The sequence below is a fragment of the Natator depressus genome, chromosome 7, assembly GCF_965152275.1.
Source record: "Natator depressus isolate rNatDep1 chromosome 7, rNatDep2.hap1, whole genome shotgun sequence".
Lineage (NCBI taxonomy): Eukaryota > Metazoa > Chordata > Testudines > Cheloniidae > Natator > Natator depressus.
In genome coordinates this window covers 19,329,051-19,345,296 of record NC_134240.1, presented here as the reverse complement: position 1 = coordinate 19,345,296, position 16,246 = coordinate 19,329,051, and the positions used below count along the sequence as shown (strand labels likewise).

The 16,246-nt window shown below is 35.4% G+C and overlaps 1 protein-coding gene across 4 annotated transcripts in view; it reads left to right on the top strand.

Moving 5' to 3' along the window:
• The window catches only part of NR2C2 (nuclear receptor subfamily 2 group C member 2), a 66,964-nt gene that overhangs the window by 12,270 nt on the left and 38,448 nt on the right, over nt 1–16,246 (top strand). For all 4 annotated transcript variants that reach the window (XM_074957597.1, XM_074957595.1, XM_074957594.1 and 1 more), the window contains 2 exons: nt 11,458–11,568; nt 15,486–15,686. In XM_074957597.1, the coding sequence (XP_074813698.1) occupies nt 11,458–11,568; nt 15,486–15,686 (312 nt within the window). The remainder of the gene's footprint in view (nt 1–11,457; nt 11,569–15,485; nt 15,687–16,246) is intronic.

Genomic DNA, 16,246 nt, shown 5'->3' with positions numbered 1-16,246 from the left:
TCCAACTTTCTACTTCCAGCTGGATGAGATGGGATGACACTTTATGTCATTACTTACACCTTGAGCTGTTATTCAGTTGGTTTTACTCAGAATTCATCAGCTTGGAGTACAGAGAACAGCTATGCCCAAGAAAGGAAATGTCAGCAGTTGTTTCACATTTTGAGCAGCTTTTGCAAAATGTCATTCATATTTTATCCTTCGTGTATAAACTACTAACACTACTTTTCTCAAGGTTTTATTTTGTACTCTGAGTATGCTATACACTAGTAGTGTCCAATTTGTAGCTGAGGGGCCACTTCAGGCTTCAACTTCAGCTCTTGAGAGCAAGTCTGTTAGGAAGAAAATTTGTGTGGAAGTGTGTTTTCTGAACTGTGTCCTGCAATTTTTAAACTGAAGTGTTTGAATCAGGCCTGTCACTCTGGACCGGAGGCAGAGGGCACTGCCTCCCACCTCTTTCCCTGAAGCCTCAGGACCAGCTCTGATGTGAGAAAGGAGCACTATGAACAGTTGCTGATATTGTCCCTTATCCTGTTCCAACTGCTCACTAGCTGTCCTTCTGCATCACAGTAGAGGGAGTTCAGGATAGCATTAGCTCCTCCGTTGCCTGCTTACCTGCCAAACTGTAAAATCTAAGATCTAATTTAAGAAGTAATGTTTTTGAATACAGAACTTTATAACTGTTCAAATTAAATATTTACTGTAAGCTGTAAATTTTGTGAGAGTAAGTTTGTAAAATATTTTAAATTCCTGTGGAACAGTTGGGTACAATATTGTCTGGGTTTGCTGTAATTATTTCCTACTTTAACTTTTATAAGAATCTCTTTTGCACTAACATTGCTTATACCCAGATTATGACAAATTAAGAGAGATTGATCACTGTATTTAAGAAATACAAATACTTTTGATCTTTAGTGATGCTTATAAAGCAAATGCTCTTCTCCTTAAATCAGAAACGCTAAGTGGCATCAATAAAAATATTTGTAGAGATTTCTATGAAAAAGTATGAACTCAAAAATCAATTAATTGTATTGACTATTGATTTATTCTGTCAACATATTTCTCAAATAATGTTCTCATAATCAATGTAGTTGTTTGCCTTTGCAATGACCTGACTGGTAATAAACTATTGAAAAAAAGGATTGAAGGTTCAGTGTATAAATGTGTAGAGTTATAACTTTGGAAAATGAACCTTCATTCACAATTGCAAACTGAGATAAATATATATCTAAATATATCTCTATATAGGTACATGTACATAAAATCATGGGAAAGTCACATTGGTGAATTAGCATATGAACTAGGTATGCAACTGCAGCTATGAAGAAATCTTGTTAGTTTCAAAGGATGTAACAGTCATGAAATGAGTTTGGACAATCTAGGTTTCTGTTTATGCCAATTTGAATACAAGTAACTAGTCCTTTTGTGGCTGACTGGTTTTTCTAGCAGTTTTCAGATATTTAAAGCAGTCAGTTTTAGTTCCACATTCTAGTTATGATTACCTTATATGGACGTTCCTAGTATGTAAAGTGGGGAGGGGACACGGGGAGAAAGATAAAAATCCTTTCTTTAGTATTTTACAGTGTGTATACTGCATGCAGATTTGTTCGCCCCATCTCCAAAAGGATACATTAGAATGGAAAAGTTACAGAGAAGGGCAACAAAAATGATTAGGGGTATGGAACAGCATCCATATGAAGAGAGATTACAAAGACTGGGACTTTTCAGCTTGGAAAAGAGATGACTAAGAGGGGATACGATAGAGATCTATAAAATCTTGACTGCTGTGGAGAAAGTGAATAAGGAAATATTATTTACTTATTCACATAACACAAGAATTAGGGGTCACCCAATGAAATTAATAGGCAGCAGGTTTAAAACAAACAAAAGAAAATACTTCTTCACACAACACACAGTCTACCTGTGGAAATTGTTGCCAAGGCATGTTGTGAAGGCCAAAACAATAACAGGGTTTAATAAAGAACTAGATAAGTTAATGGAGGATAGGTTTATCAATGGCTATTAGCTAGAATGGTCAGGAATGGAACACCATGCTCTGAGTGTCCCTAGACTCTGTTTGCCAGAAGCTGGGAGTGGAGGACAGGAGGATAGGTCATTCGATGGTTGCCGGTTCTATTCATTTCCTCTGAAGCACCTGGCATCGGCCACTGTCGGAAGACAATATACTGGGCTAGATGGACCATTAGTCTGACCCAGAATGGCCATTCTTATGTACCCAATGAATTCAGTTGATGGACTCAAATGTTGAAATGGGGGAGGGGAGGTTACATAATTTAGTCCATCATCATACCAGTGTAGGATTATTCCTTATTTGTAGGTTTTAATAGTGCATTGTGCAGCCTAGATTTAAATGACAAAGGTGACTTGGTAAATTTAAATAATACTGAATGTGAAACAGTAATCTTGGGTATTACGTATGAAAAATTAAGGTAAATGTTTGAGGTATTCGAAACATTATTTATGTTTTGAACACATTTACTGCTTGTCTGTATTCAAATAAGTCCTGTATAATATATATATGTTTGTTGTGGACAATAGATTGTAGGAGTATTTCTCATATTCCCAAACCATGACACTTTAAATCTCATCCTCCTTTCATTTGTCAGGAAAGGAAGAATAATTGCCATATCCAGGCATGTTTGTTAGTTTGAGGCTGAGTCTGCTGTTTATCTAAGTTCTCTCTACAGAGGCTAGAGCTGACATATTATCATGTCATATAAAAATCACACATGGCTTGCTATTGTAGCTGTATATCAAAAAGAAAACCAATATACTGATTAATTCTGCTTAGAAAAATATTTCTAAGTTGTGCTCAATAAGCCTTTAATGTAGTAAATTACATACTTTTGTTACTATAACCTTTCTATTGTATTTTTTAGGCACTTGTCAGCTAGGAATGCAAAAGACAAACATAGTTATGTAAAGAATTCACAGTTTCCAAGAAGTTTCAAGTTTTTTCTGTGTTAAGTTTATGAAGGAAGTTGTTGAGAGGGGAAGGCAGGTTTATCCTAAAGATGGGACTACAATTGTGATCTGAACACAGTTAGACTTGGTTGCACAGCTGGCATCCTGCTATGAGGGCACTTTGTCCCTGGTGCTGAAGAGTGGTACCCATGCATTTGACATTTCTGACTTTTTTTACAAAGATCCAGAATGGTATTTTAAAGACAGTAATCTAAAGCTATTCCTCAGTGAGATAAGTATTTTTTTTCCCTGTGGAGCTGGGTTGGATTCCAGCTGGTGACCTACAGTTGAAAGGCATCTGCCAGTCAGACATCATAAACCTATCTAAACAACACTTTCCTTAGCAGGGTAGACACGTTAAGGCCCAGTTCAACATGGTATTTAAGTATGCATCAAACTTTAAGCACATGAGTAGTACAATTGACTTCAATAGGACTACTTGCATGCATAAATTTAGGCATGTATTTAAATACCTTTCTGAATCTGGACATAGGTTTGTTGGCTAAATATTGCTGTTGGGTCTGTGCTGCAAATATGCACCTATAATGAGTTAGGAGAAATTATTCTATAGATGTTGCCTATAATTTTTAACCTTTCCAAATTAGTAATGTTACACAGTACATAAATTGTATCTTCAGTATTTCCTCACTGTTGTGAAAAGGGCCTAATTTTAACAGTGAGCTCATTTCAATACTCAGGTTAGGAGTCCTTGAAGTTGAAATAAAATATTTGTGTTACTTAAAATCAGCTAAGTCATGTAGTTGTTACATAAGCTTGTGTAATGGAAATTCACTGTAATGAAATTCATTGTCATAAAACTTTTCAAAGAGTTCAGCTCTCCCTTTCCCCCTCAAAGTGTAGTCGATATTATGAGGGCAAAAAAAATTCCTCCTTGCAGATATTTCAAAATGTTCTATTATTAATAGTGTGGTGTTGCCTTAATTTGCCAGATTTCACTGTAGTCTGATCCAAATGTTTTGTCAGGGAATTAAAATAATGAATCATAACTTTCTCACATGCATCATGTATTTAATATGTTAAGTCTTATATGTAATAAGACTGATTACATTACTACATATGTGAGGGGCACATAGGAATTTAGAAAGGCCCATGTTCCTTTAAATACATTAGCTTAATGAACTGTAAAGATAAAGATGCTCCACAGGGAACATGGTGGTTTTCCTTTTCCACTTACTGATTTGCAAATAATTCAAGAGCTGGGCAAACTCTTTTCTCATAGAATTCTCTTTTTCTGCCTTATGGAGAGGTAGCAGGTTTGGGGACTGAGGAATAGAAACAGGGGAGAAAGCTTTGTAACCTGGGTACATCTTCTCCAGATGAAATTAATCGTATTATTAGACAAACTGCTTCAGCAGCTGGCAAAACAGCAGGAACACGTCGATTCTGCTTCCTTGGTTACAGGGAGTGATAGTACACTTGACCTTCAGAGGAGCAGGGTCACAGAGAGGGCATTTTTAAACAATTCTGTCTGGTTTCAGTGATTGGAATCTTCACTAATGGAACCTGGATGCAAATGTCTGTGAATAGATTGTAACTGACCTCTGTATTCTTGTTGGATTGTTTTGGCCTGAGAGGTTTGCTGAGGAAAAATGTAAATAAAGCTGCAGAAAGGATTTGACACTGTAAGTACTAGAGTCTGTACAAAATATAGGTAGGCAGCACCAGGAAGCAAACAGTACAAAGGTTATTGAAGCAGTTTTTCTATCTTCTTTTAAACTATGTATATTCAATAATTTTGCTTAAAGAAATCTATTTTTAAAGGCCTTTTATGTAGCAAATGGATTAATTTCAGAGCAAATGTTAATTAAAATATTTAGTGATTATTTTTAAATACTTATTGATTAAACATGTTTAAAATTTAGTATGTTGAAGTTTCTTACAACTTAAGGCCTGTTTTATTTATTTTATCATCTACTGATAGACTTCTAATTAGTTGATAATTTTTCTTTAAAAATGACAAAAAATAGACGTCATTGATTTTTTTAACTCATTTTCATTCTTTGCATAATAGATTATACCTACCTTACTTAAAATTGGTGGATTAGATGTTTGCTTACAGTTTATACAGCTTCCATTGTGGCTGCTTTAAACATGTGGTACAAGTTCCACAGTGTGTGATGTCTTTTGCACTATAAATTTGAATAGTGAATGCTAGTTATGATCTCAAATCTTAAAAATAAACTTAATGTGAAGCAAAACTGTTATTTGTCTCAAATAAATATTCACAGACCCTTTTTGTTGAGAATATTTTTCTCATATAAGCTGAATTCTACTTACAGCCAAATATGGTAGAAAAAACATTCTTGTGTAATAGCCATATGAAGAGAAGCCGGACAGTATCGGATAGTAACATTACTTAAATCCATTCAAAAAAGTTATATATTTTTAGAGTTGTATTATTTTTCAATTAAATATTTAAAACTTGTGTAGTTGTAGCTAATTGGTTAGGGTGGTAATATAGCATTTTAGTGTTATAGACTGTAATCCTTTGTATGTGTGTGGCAATGGTTAGGGGAGAAACTAAGCTTTAATACAGGAAGCTGCTGGATCTTTTCTCAATCCTATAATTTGATTATTTCAGAAAAACTAACCTTTTGTGCTTCTGATTCTCTAATACACATGCTGTTCTGCTGTCAACAATTAACATTTCATTGAAATCAGTGGAATAGTAAGAGGTATCTGGTATATTCCGTAGCACAGCAAGTGTGTTCTGTAGATGCACCTGAAATGTTCAGCAGTTGTGAGGCATATAAAATGATTGTTATTTCATATGGCATCATGTAGATGAGTCTAAAGAAGCTGTACATTAATAAGGACATAAAGAGAATCCTAAAATATAAGATATGCATTCAGACAGCAATTAAATAAACAAAATATGCAATATATCCTTTATTGATACAGCATATGTTTTTTCAACATAAGTTTTTGGGAAGAAAGTGTTTTGTTTTTCAGGTTAATAAATTTAGGTGAATAAATATTTTTCAGTTTCTGAAGAAAAATGAAAATGACACATCAATACATCACTTACGCAATGGTTCTCAAAATGTGGTCCACCAGTGGTCTACAAAGCCCTTATTGGTGGACACCTGGCTGATCATATTGTACTAGCTTTCTCCTTGTTGCCATCTGTTGAATTTTCTTTAAAATAGTTAAAAATAATTCCCATAAATACTTACTAATGTTGCTTTTTCATATAAACAATCCCACAGGGAAATTATGTGATGATGGTGAATAGGTGAGATGGTTTGTTAGGCACTATACAATACAGAACACAAAGGCTGCCCCTGCCCCAAAGAGTTTACAGAGGAGTTATACGCTAGTTCCTGTTTACATAGTGACATTATTTCATGCATGCCTGTGCAAATCCCCATACATTAGGGCAAGAGTAGACTCCAGGTGCTTTTGTAGTCTAAAAAGGTAATGAAAATACTTCAAAAAGGATTAGCCTTCCACAGGTGAGGATGAAACATCTAAAAGATCCTAACAGCTAAAATGTACATCTTTTAAAATGTGTGGATCTCAGTTAATGACTTGGCACACAGGATAAGGAAATTACTGTTAAATTACATCTTCCAGTAGCCTTCTGATACTATCAGTTAAATTTTTGTTGGTCAGACATCTTGTTTTCAGCTATAGGATATACTATATCTGCCAGTGATTTAGAGATCCTACTAATTGTATTCCCCTCCCTACAATTTTGTGCCATTGAAATCTATGTATGTATGAAAGATAATTATATGAGGTATTGTCTTGCTCTTTCATGATTTAGTTTATTGGATTTGACTTCCACACTACACAGTATTACCTAGGACTTAAAAGCATGAAAGAGTGAAACTGCCTGATTCAATTAATGTAGTGTTTATTTTAACAGGTTTGTCTCTGAGATATTATACAGTAATGTCTGACTTGTGCCTTAAGTTCTTTTCTTTTGTTTAAATCATAGAGTAGCTAAGCTAATTCTTTATGTTAACCACAAAAGGTCACAGAAGATTAGGACTTCCTATACAAACTTAGTTTATGACTAGGTGCAGCGTTAACTGTTCTCCAGCAATGCAAACGTTGATCAACAGGTACTTCTGGGATTGTCGTCATCACTTAAATTGAATAGATTCATATACTTCAGTTTGGAAAATCAATGGTTTTATCTCCAAGTAAGACCATTCAGGAAGATAGTGAATCCAAGAACAAGTCCCAAAACTACAAAAATAGTGTTTAATTATTCTCTTGAGGATTTCCAGAAAAGACATTTCCACTCAGCAATGCTAATATGAAGCTGTTAGGGTCAGTCATGCACTGTAAATACAGGATTACAGACTCTTACATCAGGACAATATAAATGTGTGTTTAAAGACTGTTTAAGAAACCCCATAATTTATATAATTTTATTAGAAGAGGGGACTGGCTTACATATGATTCTGAGTTAATCAACAATTCAAAATCTATGTGATAATGTTTGTGACAGGTGTCATTTAATATCGGGATAGACTTAACTAAGAATCCCAAGCGTTTAATTAATTAAAATGAAAGAACAGCTATCAGAAGGGCAGAATTGTGGCCAATTTGTGCCTCATTGGTTTCAAATAAATAGATATGGCAGAAACTGGAATCTTCTGTAACCCTTATTATTTAAGTTAAGTATGAGGCACTATGGTTGTCTATCTTGTCTATTTCTATGGTCCATATCACCTTACTATCTGAGTTCCCTGAGTTCCCTAACTGACTGTTTAATTTGTAGATTAAAAGGGATATTTTAAAATAATTGTCATTTTGTATCACCTGTAATAATAATCTACAGTATTAGTTATTCAAATTATGCCATGTGTATAAAATCTATTGTCAGTTTTTCTACAACAAGATAAAAAAAATGAATCAATAACAATATTAATTACTCTCAATAAAGCATGTGACTGAAAAAAGTAAACATGTTGTAGACTATTGATTTGACAGATTGTAATGACACCTCTGGAGCTTCTAAAGTCTGTTGTGTAAATATTTATTAACTAATTAAAATTATATTAACTTCTTCTGAGAAGCTGTTACAATCTTTCATATGAAAGCAGTGGCCTCACATCTATATAAAATCTATATGTTAAAGATATTTTAAGATTTTTTTGTGGAAAATATTGTTGCACATTCATGATATGTGATTTTCTAATCAAATTATCACCATTGTTTTAAATTTTCTGAGAATAGGCAAATGCATTTGTCCACATCATGGATTATTGACCTGCAAAATTTAAAAGTAAAATAGAGCCATTTTTCGTGAATTCAGCACAAATAAGTATATGTAATGTTTGTACAAAAATTTTCTATAATTTGGAACTAGCTGAAGGGATTTTTGAAATTTTTTACTTAAAGTATTTTAACCTGAAATATTTTACACTAACTGTAAGCCAGGGGATTCAATCTTGCAAGCCATCCAAGTGTAGAATTCCCATTGATTTCAGATGGCATCTTTTGTGTGGAAGGTTTGTAGGGCCAGGTCCTGAATTATATATATAATATATACACAATGGCTGTGAATTTTATTTGGGCTTAAACACAAATAGGCTTGAAAATGTTTCTACAGCATCTTCCAAATAGTGAGGAATTGTATACTAGGCCCAGTTCATATTTAGATATGAATGAGCCAAGTAAGATTAAGTAAGCTGGATTTTAAAAGGCCCTAGTGGGGCCTAGAACTGAAGGAAATCTTAACAAAAACAGAGTGTTGGAGGGCTCTGGGGATTAGTAATGGCATATAGGCACCTTTTTTTTGTAAGTTGATTGTGACTGAAAGTTATTACCATCAGATAGTCTCTTAACTGGCCTTTGTGAAATCCATTTGGAGGTCTTAGTCTGTTTCCTCGTGGGAAGGTGTCTACCTCAAATAACCAACAATCAAAATCAGTACTAATTGTTTCCTCTTGTTGCCACTTGCATCAACAAGGGTGAAGACTGAATAGGACATGGAGACTGAACTTTCCGGTTGTGATGGTTCCTCCGGGTTGGGGTTTAATCACAATTGACCGAGTTGTACATGTGCAGATTTGCATTGCTTGTGCTGTATCAGTTCTGCGGATTAATAGAAGTCTTCAAGATTGTCAAGCCAACATCTTTCATTCACTCTTACTTCAGTTAAAGCCCTCACCCTCAAAAAATCTTCTATGGGGCATTCTGCCACCAACATCCAAATCGTACATATCCTTCTAGGGTCACAAAATTCCTAGAGTCTGATTCCAGTTTATCCAGGATCTTCCAGGGTTTGAGATAGCTGCATTTCCTAAGCATCCATGGGGCATCCTTCAACCTCAAACAACTGTATTTAAAATCAATTTCTGCTCTGAAAATTAACTGTAAAAATAGCACTTGTTATGAAATTTATCTGCTTCCTGCATGTATCCAGAGTCAGATATGCTTACTAACATGACAAAAATAGATTTATGCTGCATTTTACACCTGTTAGTCCTGCAGCAGGGCCAATGCAGACAGGTGTTGTAGAGGGAGATGATATCTGTTTGTTTTCGCACACCAACAGAATTGTTAACTGAATTCCAATTGGAGGATCAATTTTTACCCTCAGTTACATCTGTGAAACCCTCACTAAGGATAATAGTAATTAAACATGTAACTAAGGAGAGAAATTGGTTTCCTAATATTAATTTCTGGTGATGGTATGTGGGAAGGTAGATCCAAGTCTGCAGCACTGATAGCTAGTATAAAACCAACTTTTTTACACTTGCATACTGAGCAAACAATAAAATTCAAATTTTGCCAAGCCATTTTTATAGAGTTGCTTATCCAAACACTACTGTACTCTAAATAAATGTCTAAATAACACTCACTGCAGTTGAAAATTGCTCTCACAACAGCTTCGAAAATTAGGCTGCCACTTATTCCAGGCAGGCTACATAGTTTAACTAGATATTATGAGAGACTTCGGATTGACTACATAAAATCAGGGAAATAAAAGGGGTAAATGCCAATTTGGGCAGATTGGAGGCATGTGGACTGCCCAGAACGTTCTCCTCCTCCTCTATCCCCAAATACCTTTTTATTTAGGTCCAGGCTAAGAGTCAAGACATCTCCTGGCTCCCAAGGATATTTTGGAGCTATATAACAAAAGGTAGGATGGAGGAATGGAATCTGAGACAGAAAAGTCTTTCTCTTCCATCTCCAACATTGGAGAGGGTGGCTTTAAAAGCATGGTCTAGGGGATAGAGCTGTGGTCTCAAAACTCTGCACTCTGCAGGTCACTAACCTCTGTATGCCCAACTTTCGCCATCTGTAAAATAAAGGTAATGTTACTTGTCTGTTTCCAAAGGATTGTTGTAGGATCATAGCCAATACTTTCCGACTTGGTTGCTTAAAATTAAGCATCTAAATCCATATTCAGGCACCTAACCAAAAGCCGTAAATTTATTAGATGCTGAGCACTCACCCATTCCCTTTGAAATTAATGGGAGAGTCAGGCACTCTGGTCTCTGGAAAGTAGGCCACTTTTAGTTAGGGTCCTGAGTATTGATTAAGGTGTCTAATTTTTGGCAAACAGGTCTGAAAATTTTGGACTTCATTGTTCATAAAACATTTTAAGATCCTCAGATGAAAGGTGATATATTAGTACAAAATATTATTACTAATATGTCGAACAGCTTTATTTTAAAAAGAAGCAAAAAAAGATTTATCAAGTAAATAACTGGAAGTTGAAAAAAGGTATGTTTTTTTCATTTCAGTAATAGTGACCACACTGTTTAGATTGTATGCCTCTTCTGAGAAGCGTGATCAAGTAATATTATACCTAGACTTGGAAAGATTAGATTTTTACTGGTAACTGTCGGTAAACATTGATTTCACACCATACACATACAAACCGATGAAAAAATATTTCAATTGATATTAATAGAAACTTACTGATAGACAAAGTAAGAAAAATGCTGCTTGACAACTTAATAGTTTGATTTAAGTGTATTTTACATTGTATATGTTGACATATGAAGTTGACAATTTGTGTTTTAGTGGTTATGCAGCTTTAACTTTTTGACTCTCAACATCTATTGTCATTTAAATAATTGTCTGACCTGCCCATAATTTCCTGCAACTGTGAAAATTTTAATAGATAAAAATTGAAAAAATGCTTAATATCCATAATTTTGCACAACTGTGAAAATTAAAGTAGATAAAAATAGAATAATACTTAAAAATAAACATTGATATTATCCATCAAAATAAAAAATAAAAATTGAATTCTGCCAAGTCTAATTATGTAGTGATTATTCTGGAGCATAATAGATTCATTCTTGTCAACAAAAACATACTCTGACAATTCAGTGAAAGCAGATACTAGTGTGTTTTAGCTACTGAAACTTTTTCTGATAAGTCTAGAATCCACAATGGAGTTGTATAATGTTTAAGATAAAAAATATCCACTATGTTATAATAGTACATGAAGTGAAATTTCTATCTTGTTATTTACAGGTACAGACTGTTCAGACTTCATTATCTGAATCTCCAGTGATGACCAGCCCCTCTCAACGCATCCAAATTATTTCTACAGACTCTTCTGTAGCTTCACCACAGCGCATTCAGGTAAAATCTTTAATTTAAATAACTCAGTCAATGGGCCCTTATTATGAAAGCAAATATCATCCAGTTATTGTCCAATTTTATTTCTTTGTTTGAAAAATATAGTTAGCTCTTGTTTTTAATGTACCAGATATCACGGAGGTCCTTTCAGTGTTTAGAATTCAAAATGACCTGTACAAATTGGAGAATTGGTATGCATTCAACAAGATGAAATTCAATAAAGATCAAGTGCAGATTACTTCACTGAGGAAGGAAAAGTCAAATGCACAAATACAAAATGGGGAACAACTAGGTATGTGATAATACTGCTGAAAAGGATCTGGAGGTTATAGTGGATCACAAATTAAATATAAGTAAACAATGTGATGCACTTGAGAAAAGGGCTAATGTTCTGGGAAGTATTAACAGGAATGTTGCGTGTAAGACATGGGAGGTAATTGTCCTGTTCTACTCAGCACTGGTGAGGCCTTAGCTGGAGTAACATGTCCAATTCTAGGTACCACATTTTAGGAAAGATGTGGAGAAACTGGGGACAGTCTAGGTAGAGCGACAAAACTGATAAAAAGTTTACAAAACCTGACCGGTTCGGAAACATTAAAAAAACTGGCAATTATTTAGTCTTGAGAAAAGAAGACTAAGGGGGCACCTGATAACAGACTTCAAATATGTTAAAGGCTGTTATAAAGAGCACTGTGCTCAATTGCTCTCCATGTCCACTGATGGAAGACAAGAAATAATGGGTTTTATCAGCAGCAAAGGATATGTAGGTTAGATATTAGGAAAAACTTTCCAAATATAAGGGTAGTTAAGGTTTGAAATAGGCTTCCAAGAGACGTTGTGGAATCCCCATCTTTGGGAGTTTTTCAGAACAGGTTGAACAAACACCTAGCCTAGGTCAGGGATGGTCTAGGTTTACTTTTGGTCCTGCCCCAGTGCAGAGAGTAGTACTTGATGGCTTCTTAAAGTCCCTTCCAGCCTACATTTCTATGAATCTGTGATTCTATGATTGTCAGTTGTAGATAGGCATTGAGAGTTGTCCTCTAGTGTATATATATTACCTGCAGTTTTTGCCTATATATTCCCTCTAAATCTAGGAAAAGAAAAATCAGACAATTTATGCCTCTTCACTGTCTTACTCTCTAGAGTCTATCACTATGGGAGGATTCTCCTTTGCAGACATATTTCTGGTTAAGTAACAATAGCAAAAAGACTTTTTTATCTACTGGATCTACAATATCAGCAAATATCTCACCACCCCATCAAAGGATTTATATTTCCTCAACTTGTATGACTGAAGAATACTAGGACATTCTGAAGTTCATAGAGCAGATCTTCCCAGCATAACTTTAGTTTTGGCCCACTTGGGCAGAACAATTAATCTTGTTCCTCATATCTCTACTGCTTGTAAAGGAACTAACAGTCCATGCTGAGGGAGAATACTGGAAAGGGAAAAGAACAATTCCCATCTCTGTAAAAAATTTACAGGCAGCATCATAGAGGTATCAGTCTTGATCCCACAGACAAGATTTCACTGTGACTTCATGCTACCAGCTAAGATTTTCAATATAAAACACTGTGATGGCCAGTAAGAGCTCTGTGGAGCAGCAAGATAGCCCAGAGATCTTTTGCCTAGTAAGCTCCTTAATTATCATAATTGGCTGTTCCATATGCTTAGATTTTTTTTAAATAGTGATGATAATATGTTTATTTGTTAAGGATTATGTGTTCTATGCTACGAAACTTTATTCACACAAGTGATCAGATTAGCATATAAACCTTAACTGTAAATTAACTACACACACAAAAAATGTTTTGAAATTGTGTATTTATTTTTAACCAAAACAGAAGAAATCTCAACTATAGTCATGAGGTGGAATGCTTTTAATTTTCTGTCTCTAGTATTGTGTGCACAACACCAAAAGACAAGCCTGGGAGCTTAAGTTGATAATTCTGCTAGACACTAAAAATGATGGACTGAACAGAGACACTGGATTTATGGCTTATTACAACAATCTGTAGCTCACTAACCTCCTCTTTTTGTCCTATGACTCAGAGGCGTTAATGGGCCACTCAACCTCTAATGGTCCCTTAGAAAATGTGCTAACTACTTATGCTAAACAATCTGTTCCACCTTGCATTTAGCTGTGACACTCAAGAGTACTTTCCCAGACCCAAAGAAGAGTTGTGTTTGCTCAGAAACTTGTCTGTCTCACCAGCAAAAGTTGGTTCAATAAAAAGATATTACCTGACCCACCTTGCATCTCTGCCTCTAGTATTGACCAGAAGAGGCTAGTTTCACAGTTTACTAATATGTTTCTCTTTTTCAGAATGAATGAGTTTGACCTCATAGAGTTTTCCAAAGTATTTTTACTTTCACTTTTAATTCTTTAAGTGAGGAAACTTTGTGATTGTATCAGATTAGATTTTCTGTGTATGTGTACTGGATATGTGCTTGGTCATACATAGCCATGTACAATATGTTACATATTTTTCACTTAGGTGAACATAAGAACCTTGGTCATTATACTTCATTGGTATTCATTTTATACTATTTGGATCACATAAGAACATAAGAGTGGCCCTACTGGGTCAGACCAAAGGTCCATCTAGCCCAGTATCCTGTCTCCCAACAGTGGCCACTGCCAGGTGCCCCAGAGAGAATGAACAGAACAGGTAATCATCAAGTGATCCATCCCCTGTTGCTCATTCCCAGCTTCTGGCAAACAGAGGCTAGGGACACCATTCCTGCCCATCCTGGCTAAAAGCCATCGATGGACCTATCCTCCATGAATTTATCTAGTTCTTTTTTGAACCCTGTTATGGTCTTGGCCTGAACAACATCCTCTGGCAAGAAGTTCCACAGGTTGACTGTGCGTTGTGTGAAGAAATACTTCCTTTTATTTGTTTTAAACCTGCTGCCTATTAATTTCATTTGGTGAACCCTAGTTCTTGTATTATTAAAAGGAGTAAACAACACTTCCTTATCTACTTTCTCTACAACAGTCATGATTTTATAGACCTCACTCGTATCTCCCCTTAGCCATCTCTTTTCCAAGCTGAAAAGTCCCAGTCTTATTAATCTCTCCTCAGATGGAAGCCGTTCCATACCCCTAATCGTTTTTGTTGCCTTTTTCTGAAACTTTTCCAATTCCAATATATCTTTTTTTGAAATGGGGTAACCACATCTGCACACAGTATTCAAGATGTGGCGTACCATGGATTTATATAGAGACAACGTGATATTTTCTGTCCTATTATCTATCCCTTTCTTAATTATTCCCAGCATTCCTTTTCCTTTTTTGACTGCTGCTGCACATTGAGTGGATGTTTTCAGAGAACTATCCACAATGACTCCAAGATCTCTTTCTTGAGTGGTAACAGCTCATTTAGACCCCATCATTTTATATGTATAGTTGGGATTATGTTTTCCAGTGTGCATTACTTTGCATTTATCAACATTAAATTTCATCTGCCATTTGGTTGCCCAGTCACCCACTTTTGAGAAATCATTTTGTAGCTCTTCGCAGTCTGCCTGGGTCTTAACTATCTTTAGTAATTTTGTATCATCTGCAAATTTTGCCACCTCACTGTTTACACATTAGAGAGATTCTTTCTTGACCTGTTTAGTGTGATTTACTATAGTCCAGCTACTTCCTCACCTTTCATATCACCAATGCTTCCCATTCCACAAGCACCCTTCTCTGCAGAAGCACTATATATACATAAAGGTCTGATTCCACTGCCTTGCACTTTGTGTCATCATTTACACCTATTTTGCACAAGTATAAATGACTATGTAAGTTGCAAGGCAGTGAAGAGCCATTATCAGGTAATAAGATATAATTCTGAGATAGAACCAAAGATTTTAGAATGTTAAATCTTATATTATGCCTTATAAAATCCTTCAACATTTCTTGCAGATTGTGACAGATCAGCAAACAGGACAGAAAATCCAGATAGTGACAGCAGTGGACTCATCAGTGTCTCCGAAGCAACAGTTTATCTTGGCCAGTCCAGATGGAACTGGAACAGGAAAGGTGATATTGGCAGCACCTGAAACCTCTAATGCCAAGCAACTTATCTTTACTACCACTGACAACATTGTACCAGGCAGAATTCAGGTAAATACAATAATTAAAACAGGCTATACTGCTTCAATTATTGATTTAAATAGATTTAATTGTATAATAGCCCTAAACCCCTAGAAGTTTTGATAGTTTTCTAAAAGCTAAACTTCCTGTGTACAGGTTTTTGAAAATGTTATATAATCATTTTGTTCAGTTCCATGGCTAACTTTCCAATTTACTTCCTAAAATGCCACAGTAAACTGCAAGAGAGGGCTGTTATAGGTTCATAAAACTGCAAATTATAACACTTCATCTATGCAACCTTGTGTCCTTTTACTATTATCTGTCTCCCTCTTCTCCCCTCACTCTTTCTACTGTGTTCCAACACCCATTGTTGCATGTTCTCCTTATTAAGGTCCTAATTCAGCAAAGATTTAAGCAGATGCATAATTTGATGCCTGTGAGTAGTTCCGCTGAAGGCAATGGGCAAAGTTATTTTAATCTTTGCAGGGCTCAAGGCCTTGGAATGTAAGCTCTTTGGGGCAGGGGCTGTCTTTACAATATGTTTGAATGGGGTCCTGGTCATGATTCAGATGTCTGGGATCTATCATAAT